Source organism: Prionailurus bengalensis, chromosome B4 (genome assembly GCF_016509475.1).
Source record: "Prionailurus bengalensis isolate Pbe53 chromosome B4, Fcat_Pben_1.1_paternal_pri, whole genome shotgun sequence".
NCBI lineage: Eukaryota > Metazoa > Chordata > Mammalia > Carnivora > Felidae > Prionailurus > Prionailurus bengalensis.
In genome coordinates this window covers 4,634,912-4,662,890 of record NC_057358.1, presented here as the reverse complement: position 1 = coordinate 4,662,890, position 27,979 = coordinate 4,634,912, and the positions used below count along the sequence as shown (strand labels likewise).

Genomic DNA, 27,979 nt, shown 5'->3' with positions numbered 1-27,979 from the left:
AGACGAAAGGTCCAACAGCCAGAAACCGGCACCTGCCACCTCCAGCAGCGTGGCGGGAGGGCAAGGTTTTCAGTACTCCAGTACGCCGCCCCTCGCCCAGACGCAACCCTTTCCAGACACACGACACAGAACGGGGAGCGTGTGACGACAGACAAAGCCAGCGACCATCCGCGGGGACCTGTTCCGCCGGGAGGCTGGAGCCGCCGCGGGCTGTGCCCGGTTCACGGACAGGCGTCCGCAAGGCGTCTCACTCGAACGCTCGCTTTCAGCCCAAGTTTCGCGCCCGTTCCAGGTCGCGCGGCTCCGGTGACGACCCCTCCCCCTTCCCGAGGCCCGGAGGCTCCCGGGCGGTCGGTCCCCGGGTTTGCGTTGAGCACCCGCCCCCGCTGCAGCCCCCGGCCGGCCCGCGGAGAGCCCACCTCCTCCGCCGGCCCGCGCCGCGCCCGCCCCCGCCCCGGAGGGAGGGGCGGGGCAGGGGGAAGTGGGCAGCGCGCGCCGGGCCAGAGGAAGGGGAGGAGGGAGGAGGAGGGAGCAGGAGGGGGGTGATGGGGGAGGAGGAGGAGCAGCAACAACAGGAGGAGGACCGCAGCCCGCGCCCCGCCTGGGACCAGGAGGAGGAAGAGGAGGTGAGTAAAGAGCCCGCGCCCCCGCCAGGGGGAGGAGGAGGAGGAGGGTCAGCAGCGCGCGCCCCGCCTGAGGACCAGGAGGACGCGGAGGGGGAGGAGGGGGGTGAGCAGCTGCCCCTCTCCGCGTCCCTCCCCGCCCCCCGCCCCGCGCTCGGACCGGACGCCCGGGTCCCCGGTCGCTGCGGCCCCCAGCGCTTACCGGCCGTCGGGCCCCGGCCTGGGGGTGTCGGCCGAAGGTCCCGCGGCGCCGTCCGCGTTGAGCCCGGAGGCCCGGCGGCTTCGCCTCCGCGGCCGGGGCTGCTTCTGGGCAGCCTGCTCGGGCTCCATGGCGCGGAGGGGGGTGGGGCGGTGGCCGGGTGCCCGGGGGACCCGCTGGGTCGGGCACCGCGCCCGACCACTGCTGCCCGGAGAGCAGTTCCTGTCAGGAGTGCGCCGCCACCGCCGCCGCCATCTTCCGGGGTTTGAAAATGGCGGCCGTGCGGCGCCCAGCCAATCGGGGGGCAGCGGGCGGTTGCTAGGAAACGTGAAGTCCCGCCCTTTCGGCGCTTAAATGGAACGGGGCCAGGCAGGATGGTGAAGGGGTCAGTCCTGCAGATTCCTGGATGGCCTTGGATTTAGTTCAGACCCAAATTCTAAATCCCCAAGGCCCGTTACCTATTTCAGTGTTCATTAGGACTTAAGCCACAGGCCACGGCAGATTGGAAGCACTTTAGATCTTTCTTAGTATCGGGGGAGAAGAGGGATCGAGAGTAAGGACCCAAACTGATGTTGCGTTATTGGCCGCATATGCGCTCAATTATTCAATTATTTGTGAGATAAATCCCCAGTTACCAAAGGTGGTGGAAATGTGTTCTCAGGGCTGTCTCTAGGAAACCACTAAGAACGAATTATGAGCCGTCCTGTCTCCCAAAAGGGAGAGACATTTTCTCTTTAGCGAAAGAGAGTGAAGGTGCCTTCATCCTCTAAGTGTATGAAGGCGGCAAAAAGCTCAGCATCCAATAAAGGGCCTCCTTAAATAAAAAAGACGGTTGTTAAATAGCACATTCTTTGATTTTAAATATTGCTTTTTATGTCTCAAAGTCTTTAAAAATAACTTCTTCCGGGTTATTATAGATTAGTCCGTTAAACGTTGGACTTCGGCTCAGGTCATGATCTCAGGGTTAGTGAGTTCAAGCCCCGCCTTGGGGCTCTGTGCTGACAGCTGGGAGCCTGGAGCCTGCTTCGGATTCTGTGTCTCCCACTCTCTCTGCCCCTCTCCTGCTCGTGCTCTGTGTCTGTCTCTCTCTCTCAAAAATAAATAAACATTAAAAATAACTTCTCCTTTGATACTATGATTCCATTTCTGGGAATCTGTCCTAAGGAATAAAATTATACATACATGAAAGGGTAGAATATGCCAGCTGGGAATATGACATTAGGATTATTTTGAGCTGTGGGCACTTGAAGAACAACAGATACAAGAAGGACATTCTGATCTCCACTTTTCTTCCTAAAAACTGGAGGTAAAACTTCCATGTGAGCAGCTGCTGTCCCTGTGCCAGGAAGAAAGGAATCTTCTTGTCATCAGAGATTGGGAGGACAGGTGTACAGAGAATTCTGTACAAACAGCACTTATCAGAATAACTCTTATCTTCCCTTGGTCTCCTCATGTATTTTAGCTACTTTTGCACGATTGCCTCTCTTCATCTGACCTACTATATGAGCACTAAGGTTTTGCCATTTCGTGGGATCGTCTTTTTCCTGTTGGGGTTGGGGAGCTCCCATGTACATGTGAAAATTTATTTGCTTTTCCCCTGTTAATCTGTGTTCTGTCATTTTAACTCTCATGCCCAGCCCGACACACTGAGAGGGTAGAATTGAAATTTTGTTTTCCCTGCAATGTGAAGATATTAATGGCATTGATGTTTATAATATCAGAAAAAGTAAAGGTAGTCTAAATAAATAATGATGGGGAAATGGTTAATTATCGTTGACCCACTGGAAAGAATATTTTGTTGTTTTTTTTTAATGTTTACTCATTTATTTGGAGAGAGAGAGAGCGAGCAGGGGAGGGGCAGAGAGAGAAGGAGAGAGAGAATCCCAAGCAAGCTCCCTGGTGTCAACACAGAGCCCAACGTGGGCTTGATCCCACGAACTGTGAGATCATGACCTGAGCTAGTCAGACACTCAACTGACTGAGCCACCCAGTTGCCCCGTGGAAAAAATATTTTCAGTCAACAAAAATGAACTATGAAGTGTATAATAGGATAAGTATACCGTAATTTTTAAATAAAAACATGGACTATAGAGGTATAATCAGTACATCCTGAGTCATGAATTATAAGAGATTTAACGGAGGAGGAAGATAAAAATCAATGTATTAAGATATCTCTAGGTAGTCAGAGTATGAGTATTAAGTTATTATTTTTACTTTCTTGTGTTTTATAATTTTTTAAATCACGAGATGCTGAACTTGAATTACGTTTATACCACAAGGAAAAATTATTGTGTTATAAGAATCATGTTGTGATATTTTACTTTATCCTACCCTACCCAAAATTAAAAAAGAAAATATTGCTTTGCAGCAGTTAGAGTAAAACAGTACAGAAATGCTGTCTAAAGAGCTTTGTTTTTTTAAAGCTTATTTATTTAAGCGGGGCTTAACAACGGGCTCGAACTCACGACCCTGAGATCAAGAGCCTCATTCCTCCAACTGAGCGAGCCAGGCACGCTGAAGTAGCTGGTTTCCACCCAAACAGCGATTTATAAACACTCTCTTGTGGGATGTTCTCAGATCATTTCAACGACTAGTATACTAATACAAATTAGGACCCAAATCAAGAATTCTAAAACCTATTCTCTTATATTCTCTAAAGAAATCAAACTCTCTTTTTGTAAACCTGCTTACCAAGTGATACATATCATGCTTGTATCAGCAACCAGCAGGGTCACACAGTGTGTACTAGCTGGTGTATAAGGGGGGTTGTAGAGGAAGAATCCCGAGAATTCATCCTGTCACTTCTGACAGTCTGCCTGACCACTCTGTGCCGTGGATTTACTTCTGTTCTTCCAGCGAGTCCTCAGACTCGTGTCTTAAAGCTATTAAGGCTGTGCTTTCTTAAACTGCCAATGAGGAGGTTACTTTACGGTAAACTTGCTTTATGAAGAAAAGTTTCGCTAATCTTACCGGACCAGCAGAAGAGCGTTTATTGGCACAACGGGGCAGACTATTTGAAATCAGGTTTGTTGTGTCTTAAAATCTATCATGTGTGTTTGTGTGTACGTGAAGTGAAAGTTGTTCATTTTTTGCATCTATCTATCATCATTTGCTATATTGGTTTGCTTTTAGATATGTCAATGAGACAAACTGTAAAATTGGAAACTGGAGTGCTAGCTGGAGGGTTTAAGAGGAATGAAACTTGGGAGGCACCTGAGTGGCTCAGTCAGTTAGGCATCTGACTCTCGATTTCAGGTCAGGTCATGATCTCACAGTTCGTGGGCTCAAGCCCCACGTTGGGTTCTGCGCTGACAGCGTGGAGCCTGCTTGGGATTGTCTCTCTTCCTCTCTCTCTCTGCCTCTCTCCTACTCACATTCTCTTTTACTCTCTCTAAATGAATAAATAAACTTAAAAAAAAAAAGAAGAATGAAACTTGGAGGGAAAAATGTGTAACCAGGAAAAGCATTACTAATTAGAAGTAGATTGGGGCTAATTTCTTTCATGCTTAGACTATCTTAAGAACATGCCACTGAAGTTTTAAAATACTGAATCATGTTAGCAATGGGAGAGGAGGATGGAGGGGGAACAAGGTAGGCATGTGGGTACCACGGGGGAGGGAATGACAATGGAAAGTGACTTTGGCTGTGGCCACCAGGGCCGCCAACAGAGAATTAGCAAAGATAACTTCAGAAAGGTCAGTGTATCAATGAGAATTATTTCTCAGAGCTGAAGAATTTTCGTTTAACAAGAATTTCTCACTTAGAAGGTTTCTTCTCAGTTTCTTAGCCAGCAAATTGACTGGCCTATATTAAAAAATACTGAAGGGAGGAACTTTGTAAAGAAAGGAAATCCTAACCATAAACATACACTTTTATACTTGCAAGTTTTCTTTCACTCTCTCTCAGGACCTAAGGACAGCCACGCCTGTGTCAGTGAGGGTTCTACCAGAGAAACAGAGCTAGTAATAAATAACGTTTATGTATATGTTTATATTTATAGAAAAACGGAGATTTATACAGAGAGAGGTTTAAGTATATGTTTATATGTATACGAGGTAATGGAGTCGCATGTTATATATCTGTGGAGATTATTTCATGGAATGGTTTATTCATTGTGGACACTATAAAATCTGAAGTTAGTGGGGCGGACTGGCAGGCTGGCAACTCTTGGGTAGGAGCTGAAGCTGATAGTGCTGTTTTGCTTTTAAGGCCTTTCCACTGATTAAGTGAGACCCACCCACATTATCAAGAGTAATATTTACATAAAGTCAACTGATTGTCAGTGTTAGCGGTATCTACAAAATGACTTCATAGCAATACATGGATTGGTGATTGATTGAATAAGCACCACGGGCTATCCAAGTTGACACATGAAACTAACCATCACAGCAGAAGACTTCTCCAGACTTGAAATTCCAATTATTATTAGTTGAAGAAACTTTATTCTTTTAAGATTTAGTCTTCTAAGGAATAAAGGAATTACTAAAATAAAAGGAAAAAAAAGGATATGTTTCTTAAATTACATTACAAACGAGATTTTTCTAATTTTGTTCTAATTGCAAATCTTAAGTTAATCATAGCTCTAAGTGAGGTTGAGTATTAAAAACAAAAAATTAGGGGTGCCTGAGTGGCGCAGTCATTTAGGTGTCCAACTCCTGGTTTCAGTTCAGGTTATGATCTCACAGTTTGTGGGTTCGAGCCCCGCATCGGGCTTTGCACTGACAGTGTGGAGCCTGCTTGGGATTCTGTCTCCCTCTCTCTGCCCCTCCCCTACTCATTCATATTCTCTCTCTCTCTCTCTCTCTCCCCCCTCTCCTTCTCTCTCAAAATAAATAAACGTTAAAAAAATGAAAAAAAAGTAAAAAATTAAACATACCGAATGTGTCAATGGCCAGAAATGAGATACTCAGATCTTCTGATTTTCCCTTACCTTGTCTCAAACTAAAAATATCAGGGGCCAAGGGGAGAAATCTGACACAGCAACAAAATAAACAAGATTCTGATTTTATAAAATGGGACAGACTTACTCTTTGTCTTTATTACATGGAACGATCAGAACCCTAAAAATTTGGGGGATTATTGGCAGGTAGAGACAGACAGGATTGGTTTCATGAAGATCAAATTCTGTAACACATAGACCTCATAAATTCAGGAGAAAACTGCTGGAGAGCACATGATTAAGGGAGCTCCCCAGGCAGAATCAACAGATACAAGATATGGAAGGAGTTTGAGTGATTTGTTGGGGTGATTAAATGGGGAGGTACATTTGGAGCAGGGGTGTCAGTTGGCCTCTTCCCCCTCCTCTGCATGTGGAGTACACTTGCCCACAGGCTAATGCAGTGGGGATCCAGGAGCTGGACATACGGAGTAGTGCCTCAGGAAGCTGAATATTCCAGGGAGGATGGGGAACACTAAACCAGAAGAGAGATACAAGCCACTCCAACTGGCGGTACATTCCAACCCTCCCCCTTTATAACTAGAAGCAGGCTGTAGAAAATAGCACAGGCTGGAAAACAGAAGTCTAAGACAAAACTGGGTAAAAGACAAAACAGTGATTGCTAAAAGATTTAAGGAAAACCTTCACAATGAGACAGACCTCAAAATCCTAAAGGGGGAAGAATTAGGACACAAGGAAAGAGAGTAAATAAAGCAAACAGAAGAAGACTTCAAAGGGAAAGGTGAGATGCCAATTCCATGAAAAAAAAAAAACCACACTAAAATTCTGGTCATTTAAAATATAAAGTAAACCAAAAGACATATCAATAGCAGGACTAACACAGATGAGAAGCAAATTAACTGGCCAAAAGTTGTAGCTGAGGAATTTTCCAAGAATATAATGCAGAGAGCCAAGAAAAGGAAAGCATGAAAGAAGTCAAAAGTCAAAAGGGCAGAATTAAAAATTTCAACTTACATCCAACAACAGTTCCAGGAGAGAGAACAGGCAATAAGGAGAGGAGAAAACAAATAAATAAATAAAAAGCTCAGACCCAAGAAAGAATATGACCTGAAGATTAGAAGAGTCCTCCAGGTATGGAATGAGGTGATTTAAAGATTGCATATAGATACATCATGGAAATGTTCATGTTAGAAGAAATAAAGAGAAAAATCATAAAAGCGCTCAGAGAAAAATAGCCTATCTCCAAGGAACAAAGATTCAGAGCAGTGCAATATTTTTCATTGGAAGAAGGAATAATGGTCAGTATTCTCAGAGTTTTGAGGAAATAAAATTTGGAGCCTAAAATCTCATGTTCAAACAAATTGTTATTTAAGGGTGGGGAAAAATGAACACATTTTTGGATACGCAAGAAGCTATCAAATGTACCACTTGCAAAATTGAAAGAATTACTTGCATGTATAATCCAGCAACATGACTAACAAATCCAATAAGAATAAATGGGATATAGGAAGCAGTAGTGTGTTAAGAAGGCAGTACAATTTCTATTTATGCCTAAATAATTGTTGATGGCTAATGTAAAATAGTTATTTTAATGACACTAAAATTCCAGATATTATCAATTTTGGAAACTGTGGGGGTGAGGATGGGCATTAAAAAGGGAGGATTGGGGTGCCTGGGTGGCTCAGTCGGTTGAGCGTCTGACTTCAGCTTAGGTCATGATCTTGCGGTTTGTGAGTTCGAGCCCCACATTGGGCTCTGTGCTGACAGCTCAGAGCCTGAAGCCTGCTTCGGATTCTGTATCTCCCTCTTTTCTGTCTGCCCCTCCCCTGTTCACACTCTGTCTGTCTCTCCCTTTCTCTCTCAATAAACATTTAAAAATATTAAAAATAAAAGGGGGAAGATTGAAAGTGTGTGTGTGTGTGTGTGTGTGTGCATGTTTTGGGGGCAATTTATTTCTAAAAGACTAAAATATGTAAGATTAAAATAAAGTATATACATTAATGTATGTAATTAAATTTGCATATTAAATTTTAAAGTAATAGAAGTACTGGAAAATGTGTTACAACTTACAAACCATGAGCGAAAAATTTGTGGTACAAAGAAAATTTAATCAGTCTTTCAAATTGGAGGAAAGTAATAAAAAACATAGTGGAAAACATAAAGTAAGACAAGAGTATACCCATGCATATTGTAATCACAGAAATGTGAATATGCTACATTTTCCCAACGCACGACAGAGACTCTCACCATTTTTAAAAGAGGTGCATCCACAGCAAGTTTAAAAAGAAGCGATTGGAGTTCCTGCTCCAGTAACAGGATGTGACAAGTTATCGTGACCGCTTTGACCACTAAGTAAAAGAAAACTTGCCCAAACAAAGCACAAAGGAACATACTGAAAGCACTGATGAATGAGATAGTAAAGAATTAGTAGGCCATTTCTTACGAAATGAGAGAGGTGAGTGGAAGCCAGAAATCCCCTTTGTGTTACGGGTGTTTGCCAAACGGGGACACTTCATTCTTCATGGACTCGATGGGCACACGAGGGACAGCGACCAATGCCCAGGGCCCAATCCAAGACCGTTTCATAGGAGACCCTTCTCCATAATGGTCAACTCCCCAAATACGTTTAGAATAAGGGTAAACGCACCCCAGCTTCTCAACACCCAAGAGAGACAAGGTGATTTTCCCTGGTGTTGAGCAGAGCAGGGTATTGGGAGGGATTTTATAGCCACAAGCTGGCCTTAGATTACAAAGTAACCCCAAGTTGCTTCCCTTGGATAGTCTGAAAACTAAAACTCGAAGGAATCAATTTTAACAGATGATACCCCCTACATGACTTGAAGAAGGAAATGCAAATCCTCTCTGGAGAAACGTGTCCATCCCAGACCTCAAAGACTTCAAATAAGTTTTCAAAGAAAACCAGAAGCTCACAGTCAAAAGCAAGCACACAAGGAAAAAAGGTCACTGGTGGTAAGAATCAGAAAAAATAACTGACATGGGCGCCTGGGTGGCTCAGTCGGTTAAGCATCCGACTTCGGCTCAGGTCATGATCTCATGGTGTGTGAGTTCAAGCCCTGCATCAGGCTCTGTGCTGATGGCTTGGAGCCTGGAGCCTGCATCAGATTCTGTGTCTCCCTCTCTCTTTGGCCTTTCCCCTCTCGAGCTCTGTCTCTCTCAGAAATAGATAAACATTAAAAATAAATAAATGAATAACTGACAGAGGAAAGAGACCTGAAAGATGTTTGTTTTGTCGAATAATCATGCAGATTAGGAAACATCTACAGTGACTGTGTCTAAACAAATAGAAGACAAGATGGAAAATATCATCACAAAATAGTCAATTACCAAAAAAAAAAAAAAAAAAAGCTGGATGCAGCAGATTTGGAAAAAAAAATTCTAGAACAATAATTAAAATTGAAAACTCAGTGTGTGGCCTTAAAAAAAAGATTAGGGAAAGCCAGAGAAAGACAGTGGATGAACAGGAGGATAGCTGGAGAAATTAAGCAGGATGTGGCAGAGAGATACAAAGTGACTGAAAATAGGAGATATTAAGAGATGTATAAGCCACCGTAAAAAACGTCTAACGAGGGGCGCCTGGGTGGCTCGGTCGGTTAAGCGTCCAACTTTGGCTCAGGTGATGATCTCACGGTCCGTGAGTTCGAGCCCCGCGTCGGGCTCTGTGCTGACCGCTCAGAGCCTGGAGCCCGCTTCGGATTCTGTGTCTTCCTCTCTCTCTGCCCTTCCCTTGTTCATGCTCTGTCTCTCTCTGTCTCAAAAATAAATAAACGTTAAAAAAATAAAAAAAAAAGTCTAATGAAAAGAGGAAGGAGAAAATGGAAAGAAAGCCATATTCAAAAAGATAACGAGAACTGTCTAAAACTTAAGAAAGACATGAATTGACAGATGATTAAGCCCAACAGATCAAAAGTAGGACAAATAAAGAAATCAACATAAAGACACATGATGGTAAACCTAAAGCAACCAAAGACAGAGCTAAAAACTCGAACCCAGCCAGAGAGACCTTCAAAGGAATAACATTTTTACGGACAGCTTCTCATAGGCTGTACCAGAAGCCACAAGCCAGTGGATCCGGGGAGAGATACCGACATAGAATTCCGTACCCAGTGAAATACCTTTCAGGAAGGTGGGTGAAATAAAGGTATTTCAGACAAAAGCAAAAAAAAAAAAAAAAAAAAAAAAAAAAAAGAAAAAGACTTCACTGAAGGACATTCTAAAGGACTTACTTCAGGCAGAAGAAGTTTAAAAAAAAAAGTTCTGAAATGGGAGAAGGCATGAAAAGCAAAGAAAATGGTAATATGTGGGGAAGTCTAAAGCAAACGTTGATTTTATAAAACAACAGCAATAGTTCCCTGCATGCTTAAATTCGATGGTTCAAAAGATCAGGAAGGATACAAAAGACAACCTAGAAAATGGGGACAAACAAGATAAAGGCCCAAAATAAGATATCTAAACCCAGCTATATTAGTTATTGCATTAAATGTCGTGCACTACATTCTTCAATTAAAAGATACATAGAGGGACGCCTGGGTGGCTCAGTGGGTTAAGCATCCAGTTCTTGATTTCTGCTCAGGTCATGAGCTCATGGTTTGTGGGTTTGAGCCCCACGCCGGGCTCTGTGAAGACAGTGTGGAGCCTGATCAGGATTCTCTCTCTCCATCTCTCTCTGCTCCTCCCTTGTTCACTCTCTCTCTTTCTCTCTCTCTCTCTCAAAATAAAAAAAAACAAAGATACAGGGGCGCCTGGGTGGCTCAGTCGGTTAAGCGTCCGACTTCAACTCAGGTCACGATCTCGCGGTCCGTGAGTTTGAGCCCTGCGTCGGGCTCTGTGCTGATTTCTCAGAGCCTGGAGCCTGCTTCAGATTCTGTGCCTCCCTCTCTCTCTGCCCCTCCCCCGTTCATGCTCTGTCTCTCTCTGTCTCAAAAATAAATAAACGTTAAAAAAATAAATAAAATAAAGATACATAGAAAAAAATCAGTTACATTATGCTTACAAAAGACACATAAAAATATGACAATACTGAAAGATTTTTACATTTTTAAGAATGTAAAAAGATGGGAAAGACATCATTCAGATACTAACCAAGAAATCTATATTAAAGTAGTAATGTTGAGGCACCTGGGTGGTGCAGTCAGTTAAGCGTCCGACTTCAGCCAGGTCACGATCAGCCAGGTCATGATCTCGCGGTCCGTGAGTTCGAGCCCCGTGTCGGGCTCTGGGCTGATGGCTCAGAGCCTGGAGCCTGTTTCCTATTCTGTGTCTCCCTCTCTCTCTGCCCCTCGCCTGTTCATGCTCTGTCTCTCTCTGTCCCAAAAATAAATAAACGTTGAAAAAAAAAATTTTCAAGTAGTAATGTTAACATTCAATAATAAAGGGGCATCTGGGTGGCTCAGTTAGTTAAGTATCTGACTTTGGCTCAGGTCATGATCTCACGGCTCGTGGGTTCTAGCCCTGTGTCGGGTTCTGTGCTAACAGCTCGGAGCCTGGAGCCTGCTTTGGATTCTGTGTCTCCCTCTCTCTGCCCACCCCGCACTCATGCTCTCATGCTCTCATGCTCTCTCACTCACTGTCTCTCAAAAATAAGCATTAAAATTTTTTTAAAAAATATTCAATAATAAAGACTTTAAGGTAAAATCATTAGTAGATATAGTCATTTTAAAATGATAAAACATTTCAATTCCACAGAAAATATAACAATTTAAAATTTACATGCTCTCAATAACACAGCCTCAAAATATATAAAGCAAAAATTGTCAAAAAATTGTCAGAAAAGAAAAACAGACAAGTCAACAATCATAATGGAAAAATTTAACACATCTTTTTTTTTAATATTTATTTATTTATTTTGAGACAGAGTGCAAGTGGGGGAGGTGCAGAGAGAGAGGAGAGAGAGAATCCCCAGCAGGACCCATGCCGTCCGTGCAAAGCCTGATGTGGATCTTGAGCCCATGAACTGCAAGATCATGACCTGAGCCGAAGTTGGACGCTTAACCGACAGAGCCACCCAGATGCCCCTGTTTGAATCTTATATAAGGAGAAGACATTCACATAGTACTTATATACTAGAAAAAGCTATTTTTCTAGCTATTTACTAATTGCTATTGAAGCAAATTTTACTCATCATCTTTCCCCATCCATGCTTGATACATTCTTAATAGGAGAGGAGGATCTTTTTAAGAAGACATTTGTTATTTTGAACAAAAGTAAGCTTGAGTTGGAAGCAAATTTGGGTAAGCTCCAATTAAGTCATCTGTAGTTGTGCACAGACTCTCCCAGGGTGTTCAGGTCCCGCACAGACCCTTTGAGAAAAGAGAATGGAAAGACTGAGGGGAGGCTGGACTCCTTTAAGAGAAGCAGGTGTCTCAGCCCCCAGGTGGAGTCATTTCCTGCCTTGTGATAAAGTCCGCCTGGGTGTGCGCCTCTGTCATTACCGTGGGCCAGTGGGGCACCTCCAGAGCAGCATGGTAAGTGGCTATGGTCCCCTACCTTGTTATCACTGTCGCTTCGGTGTGGTAGCAAATTTTACCCATCATATTTGGCCCACTTCACTACCAAACCATCCTTAATAAAGTCTTAATACAAAGGAAGAGATTTTTAAGGAGGCCATTTGTTTCTTTCAATAACTGTGTTTGAGGCAGATTTGGATAAGCTCTCATCCCATGCATCTGTAGTTTTGCAGCTTTTAGGAGAAGCTTGGTTGATTTGCAGTTGTTCACTCCTTTTTTCCTTAATTTTTTTTTTAAATTTTATTTGTATTTTGAAAGAGAGAGAGAGAGAGGCAGAATCTGAAGCAGGCTCCAGGCTTGGAGCTGTCAGCACAGAGCCTCACATGGGGCTTGAACCCATGAACTGTGAGATCATGACCTGAGCTGAAGTTGGACTGAGCCACCCAGGTGCCCCTGTTCACTGCTCTTAATTGAAGTGCTGAAGCAGGGAGCCCTCCTTCCTTTCGTTCCATGTTTGTTTTAGACCTGGCATGCTGGGTTTTCTGTAGAAATCAAATTGCTTCACTTTTAGGTAGGCTTGTAGAGTTTCTGGGGACTTCAGACCCAGGTCACCATTGCTAAGCTCATAAATGCGTGGCCGGGTAAAGTACACGGACATCTATCTCCTTGTCCTCTCTTGATTTCAGTTCTCGGGGGACAACAATGAACATAGTTACTTATAATTCCTGCCTGGGGATCATCTTTTAAGATCCACTGGCCTTTTAGTATCTTATGTGCCAGTCTCAGTAATTTTTAGTATGTTAGAATTTTGAATTCTTAAATGGAAGCAGCCTTTCATACTGCTTATTCATCTTCGATGTTCTTAGCCCCTTGGACTCTCTCTTCAACATTTTAAGGATGTTTTAAGTTGTTTTGTTCTTAGAAATGATGCCTTCCTACGTGGGGGCTCCCTGTGGTCCCAGAAACGTTCTGTGTCTCGACTGAATCACTTTCAATATTCTGGGTGTGATATTGTACGATATATGTAGTCTTGCAAGGTATTTCTGCTGGGGGAAATGGGTAAGGGGTACACGAGATCTTTATGGTTTCTTACAACCATGTATGAATCTACAACTTGTCTTTTTTTTTAAATTTTTTTTTTTAACATTTATTCATTTTTGAGAGACAGAGAGAGACAGAGCATGAGTGGGGAAGGGACAGAGAGAGGGAGACACAGAATCTGAAGCAGGCTCCGGGCTCTGAGCCATCAGCACAGAGCCCGACGCGGGGCTTGAACTCACGGACTGTGAGATCATGACCTGAGCTGAAGTCGGCCGCTTAACCGACTGAGCCACCCAGGCGCCCCATCTTGTCTTTATCTCAAAATAAAAAGTGAATTAGAAAATAGTGCCTTCCTAGTAATTCAAATAGCCACGGTAGCAGCATTTATGAATGTGCGGTGACTTACCAGTATTGGTATTTGGTGGGCAGTTTACAGTTTTATTTTATAGTGTGACTAATATTTAGCAGATACTCCGAAAGGAGGGAAAGGCTAAGAGAAGCAGAAAGTATAGATAGCCTTCTGTACTTTGGGACACAGTTATGTCTTGATTGGTCCTTCTTGGGCCAAGTATTCCTGGCGAGTCCTAAAAGGACATTATCATGCCTATGTCTGAATCATAGGGTAACAGACCTTGTGAAGACACTGTTACCTAAATTTAGGGAGCTTTGATCTGATTACGGTAGCTGATGTGCAGAGATCGTTGGAAGCCCAGCAGGTACGGGAGGGATGAGGCCGTGCTTTAAGAGTCTTAGAAGCTGGTTTATGATGGAACATGTTGTTTGATTTTTATATGCCATACAGAGGTGGGAATATTGGTTGGTACTGAGTCAGGTGCTTTATTTATTTTTTTTAATGTTTATTTATTTTTGAGACAGACAGAGAGAGAGAGAGACACACACAGAGAGAGGGAGAGAGAGGGAGACACAGAATCTGAAGCAGGCTCCAGGCTCTGAGCTGTCAGCACAGAGCCGGACGCAGGGCTCAAACTCACGAACTGTGAGATTGTGACCTGAGCCGAAGTCAGACGCTTCACTGACTGAGCCACCCAGGCACCCCTAGTGAGGTGCTTTCTAAATTGAGCTCACAGCCTTTGTCACAGGAGACCCGTAGCTACACAGAGAAGGAACAAGGGGGAGGAGGTATTCAAGCGGTGAACTTGAATCCCTCATAAAGCAGAGAGGGCTGTGCCAGACCTTGTGAATCAAGGAGACAAAGTACACGGGCTTGATGCAGCAGGAACAAGAACAGAGTCCAAGTCTGACTGCAGGGCTGTGATCAGCCAGAGCTGCCTCCCTCCCTCCCTGGACTGAGTGGTCTTTTTGTCGTTGAGTCTCAACCTGTCCCATGCCCACTAGCCACCGAACCCAACAACGTGCAAATCCCCAACTGCTGTCCTTGAGGTTTTCAGGATGTAACTTTTTCTTTCCTTCTCTCAGAGGAGCAAATATTCGTGTCTGTGTAAATTATCAAGAAAGTTAGTTGGTGGCCTTTAAGAACAAGATGTGAATGGTGATTTAAAAGTAGGAGGGAGAGTAGAGGCCAATGAGGGTGGTAGGAAACAGTAGACTTTACACAAGAAAAATAATCACTGTCCAGACACAACTGCTGTTAAGATTTAATGTTTTTTTTTGCATTTTTAAAGATCTTTTTTGGGGCATCTGGGTGGCTCAGTTGGTAAAGCGTTCGACTCTTGATTTTGGCTTAGGTCATGATCTCACCGTTTGTGGGTTCGAGCCCCGTGTCTGGCTGTGTGCTGTCGGTGCAGATCCTTCTTGGGATTCTTCCTCTCTCTCTGCCCCTCCCCCACCTGCACTCTGTCTCTCAAAATAAATAAATTAAAAACTTAAAACAATATCTTTCTATGCTTACTTTCTAATGTATTTGATATCATACTTTGTATACAACTATACAACTTACATACTTTTTTACTTGATAATTTATCATAAGCATTTCCCATGTCAAAAATATTCAAGGGTTACTTAACCCTTTTGAAAATGCCCAACGATACATGAATGTAGACTGGTTCTTGATTTTCACTTTCTAAATAATGCTGTGAGTGCCAGTGTGTCTAAATCTTTGTATTTGAGACTCCTTTCTTAATAATCCACCTATGTATGTCATTTGCCTATTTACCTACTAGGTATCATAAGTGGGTTTTTTTTTTTTTTAAGATTTTATTTTGGGGATGGGTGCACCAGGGTGGCTCAGTTGGTTGAGCATCTGACTCGTGATTTTGGCTCAGGTCATGATTCCAGGGTCATTAGATCGAGCCCTACATTGGGCTGTGTGCTGGTTGTGGAGCCTGCTTGGGATTTTCTCTCTCTCCTCCTCTGACCCTCTCCCCCACTTGCATGCATACTCTCTCTCAAATTAAAGGAAAAAAAAGAATTAAATACATACAAATAAAAATAAACTATTTTATGCAAACAAATGGTTAGCTCTCCAACATGTATTAATAGGTAAAAAAGAAACCCGATGTATAGTAACATGTATGTTACACTTCTGAGTGTTTTTAAGTATGTATGTGTATATGTGGGAAATTTCCAGAAGTATAAACAAAAAAAGTACTTTTATGGAGTATACCTTATGCTAGGGTTTTGAGGTGTTTTTTAAAATTTTGTTGTGGTAAAATATATGTAAAATAAAATAAAGTAAAATAAAATAAAATAAAATAAAATAAAATAAAATAAAATAAAACTATTGAAGTCTAGGGAAAAAGGAGATTTTACTTTAAAGTAACCTCTACCCTCCACGTGAGGCTCAAACTCACAACCCCAAGATTGAGAGTCACGTGCTCTACTGACTGAGCCAGCCAGGCACCCCACAAGTGTTTTTTTTAAATTAATATATATAAAATTGCCTTATCTATAGCCCTTAATGTGAAGGACTATATGTAAGTTAATTTTTACATACATCAACATTTTTGTTTGTTTATTACAGTATTGAGTCTAAACATTTCTGGGTTGTTAAATCCCTTACATGTAAGTTTCCTTGGTAAATTTTCCACTACTTTTATGCTTAGAACATCCTTCCTTATTCAGAGCACATCTGAATAGTAAATATAAAATCTCAAGATATGAAAAGGTAGCACTTTAAAGTGCACTGGGTCTTAATACGTGTCAAAAATTGATTTTTGAGGGGGCGGGGTTTATTCCTTTCCAGTAACTAGCAGCTATTTTTCTGGGTGAGGCAGCTTGATTGTATACATATATGGTATTTAACATGTATATAGCCTTACCTCATTCTTAGCCCCATTGCACAATAGGCGCTTAAATTACATTGTTGAAAGAAACCTTTTAGTGAAATTGGAGTCCTTGGTTTAATTGTTCCTAAAGCTTACCTGCAGCCTGGTTTTTGCTTTCCGTGAGACTCTTTTCATTAGCTTTATAATACATTTCTGTTGCTGGCTTCAGCTAGTTGGTTTCTCTCAATTGTGAGCAGAATTACTGAGGGACAGAGCGTGTGTTACCTAAGAAGGCCTGCTTCGTTCTAACTTACTATGGCTTATTTCAGAGGGAGTGCCTTTCCATTCACATTGGCCAAGCTGGCATCCAGATTGGGGATGCTTGCTGGGAACTCTACTGCCTGGAACATGGAATCCAGCCAGACGGCGCTGTTCTCGACAGTAAAAAGGATCAGGTGGAGAATGCTAAAATGGAGCATATGGGCGCGTCTTGCAATACCTTCTTCAGTGAGACCAGAGCCGGGAAGCACGTGCCCAGAGCCCTCTTCACGGACCTGGAGCCAACTGTTATAGGTAATGTGGGGCTGGCGTTCTAGCGTGCTTAACCAGGTCCACAACCACAGCACACAAACCCAGTACGAGTGCCTGGGATCATCAGATTACACTGGATCTATCTCAACAGGATCACAGGGACCCTTTTTAAATTTAGAAGGTCACTCATGACCATGTCAGGTACCCAGAGGGCATACTAGCTTAGCTCTCTTTTCCTATGTGATAAAACACATTCAAACCTTGTGAGTTTCTCCACACACGTCTGTTGTAGCAGAAGACTAGATCTTTTCCTGGATTGGAAAGCCGGTTGCTAGAAGCTTCTGACAAAGAATCTGAAATTTGGCATGACCCGAACATGATTCCAAAGAGGCAAGGAGCCAAATAAATCTTCTAATTGTGGGGGAAGTGAATACAACGTTATGATTATTAATGGAAGACTTGAGTAAGCACTTGAAATGGGTCTACAGAAATGCTGGGGGGAGGAAGGGGTCTTACTGACTTGGAAAGGCTGGAGAGGAGGGTGGATTTGGGTTTGGTATTATGCATCCAATTATTTACTGCTGTGTAATAAACTGCCTCCAAAATTAGTGGTTTGAAACAATAATGATCACTATTTTGTCCATGACTCTACAGTTTGGACGGGGCTCAGAGGGCAGTGCTCCTCTCTGCTCTACAGGGTGTCCTAAGGAGGCTCAAGTGGGAGCTGGAGGATCCACTTTGAAGAATTCTTTTTTTATTTATTTTTTTAATGTTTATTTATTTTAGAGAGAGAGAGACAGACAGAGTGAGAGCGGGGGAGGGTCAGAGAGAGAGGGAGACACAGTATCCGAGGCAGGCTCCAGGCTCTGAGCTGTCAGCACAGAGCCCGACGCAGGGCTTGAACTCACGAACTGTGAGATCATGACCTGAGCTGAAGTCGGACGCTCAACCGACCGAGCCACCCAGGCACCCCTGGAGGATGCACTTTGGAAGTGTTTCACCCTCATGGCTGGCAAGTTGGTGCTGGCTTGTTGGCTAAGAGCTGGGTCAGGGCTGTGGGGGCCACGGGCCTCCCCGCGGGCTGCCGAGACTTCCTCACAGCACGGCAGCGGGGTTCCAAGAGCAAGCATCCCAGGAGCACAAGGCTGAAGTCCATGGCATTTTAATACTCTAGGCTTGGAAGGGTGTTGACCTGCTGTCATTCGCTGGGTCAAGGCCATTACAAACAGAGATTCACCGAGGAAGGGAGTATAAGACCTCACCTCTTGATGCACCAAGAGCGAGGTCTGAGAAGCACACATGAGATGAGAAATACTCTGGTGGCCATCCTTGGAAAATGCAGTCTGTACGTGCTGGATTAGAGTTCATTTCCCGATCAGAACAATGTCAGATCAGGTATCACACTGAAGGTTGATTGGTGCCCGTGGGAAGCAGAAGCTGGAAAGGGTTATTATGAGGGAAACATGAGAAACGCTGAAGCCCGGATGCCTGCAGACAGATTCAGTATTTGCTAGACGTGAAAGAATTAAAAATAAGGAAATAGCAGTGGCTTCAAGAACAGGCGAAGCTAGTCTGAGGCTAAGAGAGGCAGTTACGTTGTATTTGGACTCTGAGTTATCAGTGCCCGAAGAGAATATCTGAATTTTTGTTTCTGACAAGTGGGACTTTGCAGCCGTGAGCTTCAGTTGCAGTCTGATATCCCCGAAACCCGGACCGAGTGGAATATGTCCCCAGAGGACTGCGGTAAATGTAACTAAAGAAGCAACGCGAGAGGCCACATCTCAGAATTATGAATATTGTAGCAGGTATTTTAACTTGTGCCAATCCGAAGACGCTGGGCCAGTTGGAGGTTTAAGACCTGGGATCAGGAGCTGAGCAAGTCAGGGAAGAGCTAGGAGGCAGGAAGAAACCAGAAGAAATTCCCCAGTCCTCTGGAATACAGCATAAAGAGAGGGTCCAGAGCTGGCCCAACCAAAGAGGCGTATGCTCCAGCTTGGAGGAGAAGGTGCTGATTTTCCTTGTTCTCTTCAGCAACTAAGAGAGCCTCATACGTGTGAGGCACTGTCCTTGACATTGGAGGTGTATGTAGTCGTACTCTTCATGGAGCCCATATTCTAGTGGCGGGCAGTTCTATAAAAACCAAATAGCGTGCCTGATGGTGATCGGTGGATGGGGAAAAATAAGGCAGAGCCGTAGGGGTAGGGAATGTTGTCCAAGTGGTGGGAGGTGCTTTTTCTAAAAGAATGTCAAGGAAGGCCTTGAAGAGAGGGCTAGCTGAAGGAAGAGAGGGCGAGAGCCTTACCTCTCTGGAAGAGATCAGAAAAGACTTGATGGACAAAGTGATAGTCCAGCTGAATCTTGAAGACGGGGTAAGAGGACTTTTAACAGTTCACAGATGAAAGAGAATGGAAAACACGAGCAAAGACACACTCAGATACCTGTGAATATTGTTTCTGCTTGAAAATGGAGAGGATGTTGATACAGTGGAGTCACAGAAGACTTAAACTGGCATGGAGGCAGACTATGGAATTTCCTTGAATAATATGTGTGGTATGAATCTGATGGGAAATAAAAAGACTTAGAGCAAGGGAATGGCAGATTTAGAACTATACTTCAGTAATATTAATCACAGAGATGTATTCATTCCTGTATTCAATATTTCTTTAGCACCTGCTCTGTGCCAAGTACTGATCTAGAAAGAGAGTAGATTAAGTTACAAGATTTTTGTGTTGGTTGGACTGGAATGGAGAATACCAATTTGAGAAGGGTCTAAACAGTAGAGGATTGAGGCGCCTGGTGGCTCAATCAGTTAAGCATCTCACTCTCTCAATTTCAGCTCAGGTCATGATCTCATGGTTCGTGGGTTCAAGCCCCGTGTCGGACTCTGTGCTGACAGCACAGAGCCTTCTTGGGATTCTTTCTTTCTGCCTCTCCCCTGCTTGTGCGCGCGCTCTCTCTCTCTCTCTCAAAATAAGTAAGTAAACTTAAAAAAAAATAAAAAGAAACAGGAATGGAACATTTGCCAATGGATGTTCTTGAGAGAATTCGGGGGTGTCTCCCAGATTTCACTGTTTCAATAATGGGGTTGAGAAATGAGGTAGGAATTCCAGAAGGGGACCTAGTTTTGGGCATGAGGAATTTGAAGGGTCTGCAGGTTGGTCCCTTCCCCTTAGAAGATGGGAAACCAGAGGTGTTCAGTGAAAAGTTACCCGATAGAGTTAGTACTAAAAAGCTGTGAAAGTGGCTGATGTTCTCCAAAGCCAGCCTGAGTGGTTTTGAGTAAAGGGAAGGTAAGTTTAGGTTGTGTTTGTGGAGTAGAATTCTACTAAAGATATTCCTAGGCAGAACAAGGGAGAGAGGGGAGGGAGGGACGGTTCAGAGTGGCTGTGGGGCCCCATGACTGAGGGTGCATCGTTCTTCTCCTCCTTCCCTGTCTTCTCTGGGGTAGTGACCAAGGATTTGGTGGCGGGGAGGAAGGTGCTCATTGAGGAGTTCTGATTGGAATAATGGGGTGATGGTGTGTGAGACCTTGGAGATAGGAGTAGAGATTTAAGACATGTTTGGAGAGGAGGACAGAGGGTCAAGTGACGTGTGAGGAGTGTGCCAAGTGTGAGTCTGAAGGGGCCGAGAGCAAAGCTGGGGTGGATGGTACCCGTGAGGTGGGGACCAGGCGAGGAGGGATTTGGGGCGGGCGGCAAGCCTCCGGCTCTGATCACCCGTCGCAGGGCCAGGCCGTGTGAGCAGACCCGTGAAAGTAACACGAAGGGAGGAGGAGTGGGAAAAGAAACTGCCGGGAGCACAAGGTCGTGGTGAGAAGGAATTTAGCAAAATTCAATGAACATTCATCCATCTAGGTAATGGGAGTAGACAGATGAATGAATATTGATCCCTTCCCTGCTGCCGTCCTAGTGAGTTCAGGCTGTTGTGACAAAATATCGTAGACTAGGGGTTAAACGGTGGAATTTATTTCTCGCTGTTGTGGAGGCTGGAAGTTCAAGACCAGGGTGGCAGTGTGGTCGGTCTCTGATGAGCGCTGTCTTCTGGCTTTGCAGATGGCCACCTTCTTGCCATGTCCTCACATAGCAGAGAGAGAGGTCCGCTCTCTGTCCTCTGACAAGGGCACTAACCCCATTCACGAGGGCCCCACCCCCATGGCCCGGTGACCTCCCCACACCATCACGCCGGGGGTGAGGGCTTCAACACCTATTCAAGACAGATCTTGGGGAGACACGAACATTCAGTCCATAGCAGTACCATGTATCAGTGAGGAACTGCACGGATATTTTCCTATAATCCCTTTAGTATTCTGTCAGGAAACCTTGCTATCCTCAGTTGACAGATGAAGCCGCCCAGTCTTGGGCAGGTTCTGGAACTTGCCTTAGATCGTTGAACTTTTGAGGGTAGAACTGGGTTTGGCCCCAGATTTGCATACTAATAAGAGCTATTCTCTTTTTTTTTTTAATTTTTTTAAATTTTTTTAATTTTTATTTTTTTCAATATATGAAGTTTATTGTCACATTGGTTTCCATACAACACCCAGTGCTCATCCCAGCAGGTGCCCTCCTCAATGCCCATCACCCACCCTCCCCTCCCTCCCACCCCCCATCAACCCTCAGTTTGTTCTCAGTTTTTAAGAGTCTCTTATGCTTTGAAGAGCCATTCTCTTTTAACAACAACAACAACGAAACAGCATAAGCTAGTGGAGAAGACAATGTAAATGGTGGTAGCAACACGAACAGCTGTGTTAAGCCGAACCATATAAAGTTGCCAGCGGTTAATTATTTTTTACCCAAAAAATGTCAGTGTTGTACGATGCCACCTAGTAACAATAGAAATGTCTGCGAGGTGCAGAGGTGTCCCCGAGGAAGGGACGAGTAACTAGAGAGCCATCCAACGTCTTCTCCCGAGGGAGCAGCACTGACAGATTCACAGAGGCCTGGAGGAACCTGCACGTGTCACAGGAGTTCCGTGTGGTGTGGCAGGAACTTGGGGCCGAGTGGGGGGGCAATGGTACAGAAAGACCACCGGGCTGGGTCGTGGGCTAGGAGGTGTGGTTGGAGAAAGGCTTTGGCAACTTTAAGATTTTGGGGGAGACAGTTGTAAGGATTTCAGGTGGAGTGGGGCCGAACAGCTTTGGAAGTAAGGAAGCAAGGATTGTCAAATCATCCTTTTAAAAAACCACTTCAGGGGCGCCTGGGTGGCGCAGTCGGTTAAGCGTCCGTCTTCAGCCAGGTCACGATCTCGCGGTCCGTGAGTTCGAGCCCCGCGTCGGGCTCTGGGCTGATGGCTCAGAGCCTGGAGCCTGTTTCCGATTCTGTGTCTCCCTCTCTCTCTGCCCCTCCCCCATTCATGCTCTGTCTCTCTCTGTCCCAAAAATAAATAAAAACGTTGAAAAAAAAAATTTAAAAAATAAAAAAAAAAAAAAAAAAAAAAAAACCACTTCACTTCCTGAGGGTGCTGGTTAGGTAAAGACGCTGGGCCAGATTACTCGTGTCTCTGAGCAAAGTGGAAAAGGTGCCAGGAAGGGAGCGGACAGTTTGGGTGTGCTCACGAATGGCAGTGCTATAATCACTGATCTCTGGAAAAGTCGATTTTACTGAAAGAATTTATGGAACTACCTTCAGAATCTCAACTGGACATTATCATGAAGAACCGGGCTTCCAGAATGCTATAAATTCCCTTCTTAGGCTGAATTCAGCCTTAGACTTTTAGGTGAAAAGCAGAGTCCACCCAGAATTATATGCCCACTTCTATCTTGTTTATAAGTGTATCTTTTAAAAACCTTAACTTTGGGTTTTTTGTTTGTTTATTTTTTTTGGTGTGCATATGTTAAAACTCATTTAAATAAATTTTGGTAAATTTAAGTATTTGGGGGTGTACAAAATTGTGGTTTAGAAATTCATGGTGATGTGCAGGGGAGCAAGGTGAGTTGAGAGAGCCATCTTGTTCTTAGACATTGGCTCATTTCCTCTTAGGCAGTGATCTTCTGAAATGAACTATAGGTATCTGGTGACGGGACCAGTGTGGTATTTGCATAAATACATGTCCTGAGCTAATTGTATCATTAAAAAAAATTTTTTTTAATGTTTTTATTTTTGAGAGAGAGAGAGAAGACAGAGCACGAGCAGGGCAGGGGCAGAGAGAGAGGGAGACACAGAATCGGAAGCAGGCTCCAGGCTTCGAGCTGTCAGCGCAGAGCCCGATGCCGGGCTCGAACCCATCAACTGCGAGATCATGACCTGAGCTGAGGTCGGAAGCTCAACCGACTGAGCCCAGGCGCCCCTGTATCATTATTATTTATAATGGTTTCCTGTGGGTTGTGCGTTGTGCCCTGTGATCTCATTTAATCCTTGTAACAGTTCAATGGGGCAGGTCTTGTTATTATCCATGTTTGTGAGATGCGACAATGGAGGCTTAGGGATGGTAAGTGACTGCCCCATAGCTGAATGGGGAAGGAGAACCTGAATGCAGGAACCGGATTCTTGGACACACGCCCTTGCTGCCGTGCAGTGTCCCGCCGTAACCAGGGCAGCGTCCCCAGAGCCTGCTTAGCCCTCCAACATAATTCTTCAGGAAGTGCGCTATGTGGATGGTTCTAAATTTGGGGAGGGGGACATGAACCCGGGACACATGTGTCTTGGCATTTCCTCATGCTGCCCAGGTTTCTAAAAGGCAACAAAAGTAGGCAGGAGTTGCGCTTGGTTGTACTGAAGATTGCCAGTATCGTAACCCGTTTCCCTGTTGTAGGCATTTATGTTAACTGCATTTGAGTTGTGTGAGTGTTTGAGTTGGCCACACCTTCCTTGTTAAAGCCTCTTTCCTTGCATCCTACTAATGATTTAGATTGGTACGCTTTTCCTTGCTTTGCTGGCACGCAGTTGGCCATTGGTGGATAGAGGTACTTGGCCTTGAAATGCCAGCGTGATCCCAGGGTGTGTGATGGGTGTGAATAGTGTCTCTTAAATATCTGTGTCCACCTAGAACCTCAGAATGTGACTTCATTTGGAAATAAGGTCTTTGCAGCTGTACTGAGTTAAGATGGGGTCACACTGGATGGGGGTCGGCCCTACATCCCACGGTCTGTGTCCTTATGGGAAGAAGAGGGGACACGGCAGGGGGAATGGTACGTGTGACAGAGGCAGGCACTGGGGTCATGCAGGTACACTCAGAGGAACTCCCCAAACTGGCAGAGGTCACCAGAAGCCAGGAGAGTGGCATGGAACAGCCTCTCCCTGTCACCTCCGAAGGGACCAGCACTGCTAACACCCTGATGTGCGACTTCCTGAGCTGTGAGAGAACAGATTTCTCTTGTCTGAAGCCACCCAATTTGTTGTCATTTGTCACGGCAGTCCTAAGGAACTGATGAAGGGTGTGTGATAGGGAAACATACTTTCTGCTTATCTGGGAATAATGATACCTGTCCCTAGACTAAGGAAGGGTGATTCCGTGGTTTCAAGCCATTTGTCCACCACACAGGAGGACGGAGCAATTGGGGTCCTGGGCTGCGCAAGAATTCGGAGCAGGGCGTGCTGACCTCGTCTCCCCCTGCCCATGGGAGCACGCTGACCTCATGTCCCCCTGCAGATGGGAGCGTGCCCACCTCGTCTCCTCCTGCAGATGGGAGCGCGCTGAGCGCCTCTCCCCCTGCAGATGGGAGCGCGCTGACCTCGTCTCCCCCTACAGATGGGATCCGAGCCGGCCGGCAGCGCTCGCTCTTCCCCCCGGAGCAGCTCGTCAGCGGCAAGGAAGACGCGGCAAACAACTACGCCCGAGGCCGCTACTCTGTCGGCATGGGCATCATCGACCTCGTGCTGGAGAGGATCCGAAAGCTGGCAAGTGGCTCCCCTCTCCCTAGACAGGTGCCCCGGTGCCTGGGCCCCACCTCCCAAGGGACCGGCATTTTCTAGCACAGGCATCACGGCATCCAGCCTCTCCCCTTGGAGCCTCCTGCGGATGCGCAAAGTCGAGAAGCCACTGTATGTTGGCTCTGATTACGCTTTGTTCCGTAGGAAGGGCCGAAGAGACCTTTACCCTTGTTATATATAGCCCCATCTGCTCTATTTTGGGTTTTTTTTTTTTCTAGATTTATGGGGAAATGTTTTATTTTTCCCCCACTGCTTTATTGAGGTCTAACTGACACACAACATTGTGTAAATTCAAGGTATACATGTGATGATTTTATACACCTGTCCTGTACAGCGATTGCGGGAATATGGTTAACGTGTGTGCGTGTGGTAAGAGCGTTTAAGATCTCTCTTAGCAACTTCCTTTTTTTATTTTAGTTTTTTTAATGCTTTATTTTTGAGAGAGAGAGAGTGTGAGGGAGGGAGGGGCAGAGAGAGAGGGAGACACAGAATCTGAAGCAGGCTCCAGAGCCCAACGTGGGGCTTGAACCCGTGACCGCGGGAGATCATGACCTGAGCTGAAGTCGGTCGCTCAACTGACTGAGCCACCCAGGCGCCCCATTTCTTAGCAGCTTTCAAGCATACAATACAGTATTGTGGACTAGAGTCACCATGCTGCCCGCTAGATCCCCAGAACTCATTCACTTTCTAACTGAAAGTTTCTGCCCTGCAACCGTTGACTCTGGGTTGCCCCCACCCACAGCCCCTGGCAGACACTCTTCTCCTTTCCCTTTTTATGAGTTTGATCCATGCATACAAATGGGGTGATACAGTATCTGGCTTTCTATGTCTGACTTCCCTCACTTAGCGTAATGCGCTTAACGTCCATCCATGCTGTACAAATGGCAGGAGGTCCTTCTTTTTAAGGATTAGCCCCCTTCCACTCTTGCTTCTGCCCAACTCGTGGCTTATCTTGTTATCACAGACTTCCAAAGCATCTGGACACTCGTCCTTTTCCAGTAGCATCCCACTATTTGTGAAGTTAACAAGAGGCACATCCTACCTGGAGATGAGTTACCCTACTTACGAACAGTCAGTTCTTCTTCGGGGATCTGGAGAATCCTTTGCCTAGGACCTGTTTTGGTGTTTGACATAATCCTTAAGTAATGCGATGCCTTTTACACCCACAGAGTAGACTGGGAATAGAGGTGATAAGTACTTCATCTACTGGCGGAGGGGGAGGGATCTGTTGCTTCAGTATTTTTCCAGTCATTTTCTTGTCCTTGTTACTGATAAAGACCTTGCTTTAGATCCCATGCGGATAAATCCATGGAGGGCAGCTAACGACAGGTGGATGTTCAGGTTTTGCCTACGGTAAAATTCTAAAGCGCTTCCCCTACTCCACACACTCTCATGTGTTACCGTGGCGCTGATCACGGTTGACCAGTCCTTTGTGAAGGTTTTGTTTGTTCGGGGGAGCTTGAAGTGTCCCCTCTCACTGCTTCTGGCTTCGTTGGGCCCATTCTCACGTCTCCTTTACTTCCCCAGGCGGAGCACTGCAGTGGGCTTCAGGGATTTTTGATTTTCCGGAGCTTTGGAGGAGGGACTGGATCGGGATTTACATCTCTCTTAATGGAGAGGCTCGCGGCAGAATATAGCAGGAAGACAAAGCTGGAGTTCTCGGTCTATCCGGCCCCCAGGATCTCCACTGCTGTCGTAGAACCTTACAACTGCATCCTCACCACCCACTCCACCCTGGAGCACTTGGACTGCACCTTCATGGTGGACAACGAGGCCGTCTATGACATCTGCCACCACAAACTCGGTGCCGAACGCCCCTCTTATGCCAACATTAATAGGCTGATAGGTCAGGCGGTCTCTTCCATTACTGCTTCCCTCCGGTTTGAAGGGCCCTTGAATGTGGACCTGACTGAATTCCAGACCAACCTCGTACCGTATCCGAGAATACATTTCCCCGTGACAGCCTTTGCCCCCATCGTCTCTGCCGACAGCGCCTACCACGAGGAGCTCTCCGTGTCCGACATCACCGCTGCTTGCTTTGACTTCTCCAATCAGCTGATCAAGTGCGACCCTCGGCTGGGGAAGTACATGGCCTGCTGCCTCCTCTACAGAGGGGACGTGGTCCCTAAGGATGTGAATGCAGCCATTGCAGCCACGAAGCTGAGGAACTCTGTGCAGTTCGTAGACTGGTGTCCAACCGGTTTCAAGGTGGGCATCAACAGCCAGCCACCCACGGTGACGCCAGGAGGGGACCTGGCCAAGGCCCGGCGGGCTGTGTGCATGTTGAGCAACACCACGGCGGTCGTGGAGGCCTGGGCCCGCCTGGACCACAAGTTCGACCTCATGTACGCCAAGAGGGCGTTTTTACACTGGTACGTCGGAGAAGGCATGGACGAAGGCGAGTTCTTAGAGGCCAGGAAAGACTTGGCAGCCCTGGAGAAGGATTACGAAGAAGTGGGGCAAAGTCCCTGAGGCAAATGTGGCCGGTGAGGATGAAGACTCCATCAAAGCCCGTGCTTTCTTTTCAGGACACTATTTACGCCTCGCGGATAGATGTCCCCATTAGAAGAAACTGGAAACCGAATCAAGCAAGACCCTGAGTTCCACACTAGATGAGATGGCTCGGTACCAACAATGAGCTCAGATTTCCTTGTCTGTAGTGCAGTTCAGCACGGCTCTTGAACCTTTCAGGTTTGGGGTCCTTCGAGCTACTGGATCACCTCTATGTTTCTTTCCTTCTTTTTTTTTTTCTCGTAATGGAAGCCTAGCTCTATTCTTGCATTTTGCAACAAAAGACCATGAACCCCTAAAGTCAGTGCTCCTGCTTTCCCTTTCCTGAGGTGTAAAACAGCACATATTAATTATTACTGTTATTTCCCCCGTGCCTATATTTTGTACGTTGATTAAATAATGAATATTTTCAGTATCATTCTTTTCTTTCTTCCAAATGTGGGCCTTAATGTCTGAGTTTGCTGTTTATACAAACAAACCAGTAGCAAGAATATTCTTGGGTCTTTGAAATACTTTTTTTTAACGTTGATTTATTTTTGAAGGAGAGAGACAGAGCGTGAGGAGGGAGGGGCAGAGAGAGGGGGGAGACACAGAATCCAAAGCAGCCTCCAGGTCTGAGCTGTCAGCACAGAGCCTGACACAGGGCTTGAACCCGTAAACCAC

The 27,979-nt window shown here is 45.2% G+C and overlaps 2 protein-coding genes across 3 annotated transcripts in view; one reads left to right on the top strand and one right to left on the bottom strand.

Moving 5' to 3' along the window:
• The window catches only part of NET1 (neuroepithelial cell transforming 1), a 60,446-nt gene extending 59,337 nt beyond the window's left edge, over nucleotides 1–1,109 (bottom strand). Inside the window, exon 1 of the mRNA XM_043563356.1 lies at nucleotides 826–1,109. Coding sequence (XP_043419291.1) covers nucleotides 826–953 — 128 coding nt within the window. The 5' untranslated portion in view covers nucleotides 954–1,109. The remainder of the gene's footprint in view (nucleotides 1–825) is intronic.
• On the top strand, nucleotides 488–27,731 carry TUBAL3 (tubulin alpha like 3). 2 transcript variants are annotated; one of them, XM_043563359.1, is made up of 3 exons: nucleotides 488–626; nucleotides 24,624–24,772; nucleotides 26,333–27,731. In XM_043563359.1, the coding sequence occupies exons 2-3, from the start codon at nucleotides 24,731–24,733 to the stop codon at nucleotides 27,275–27,277; spliced, it is 987 nt and encodes a 328-aa protein (XP_043419294.1). In that variant the 5' UTR covers nucleotides 488–626; nucleotides 24,624–24,730; the 3' UTR covers nucleotides 27,278–27,731. The 2 variants fall into 2 exon arrangements, with proteins under 2 accessions (XP_043419294.1, XP_043419293.1); XM_043563358.1 differs by lacking the exon at nucleotides 488–626 and adding an exon at nucleotides 16,181–16,982.
• The last annotated feature ends 248 nt before the right edge of the window (nucleotides 27,732–27,979 follow it).

Bases quoted from the DNA above. Each gene is read 5' to 3' on its own strand.
- TUBAL3 (XM_043563358.1), top strand. From the start codon at position 16,880: ATGGAGCATATGGGCGCGTCTTGCAATACCTTCTTCAGTGAGACCAGA. The intron at 16,983-24,623 runs GTAATGTGGGGC...CTCCCCCTACAG, and splicing joins CCTGGAGCCAACTGTTATAG to ATGGGATCCGAGCCGGCCGG. The intron at 24,773-26,332 runs GCAAGTGGCTCC...TTACTTCCCCAG, and splicing joins TGGAGAGGATCCGAAAGCTG to GCGGAGCACTGCAGTGGGCT.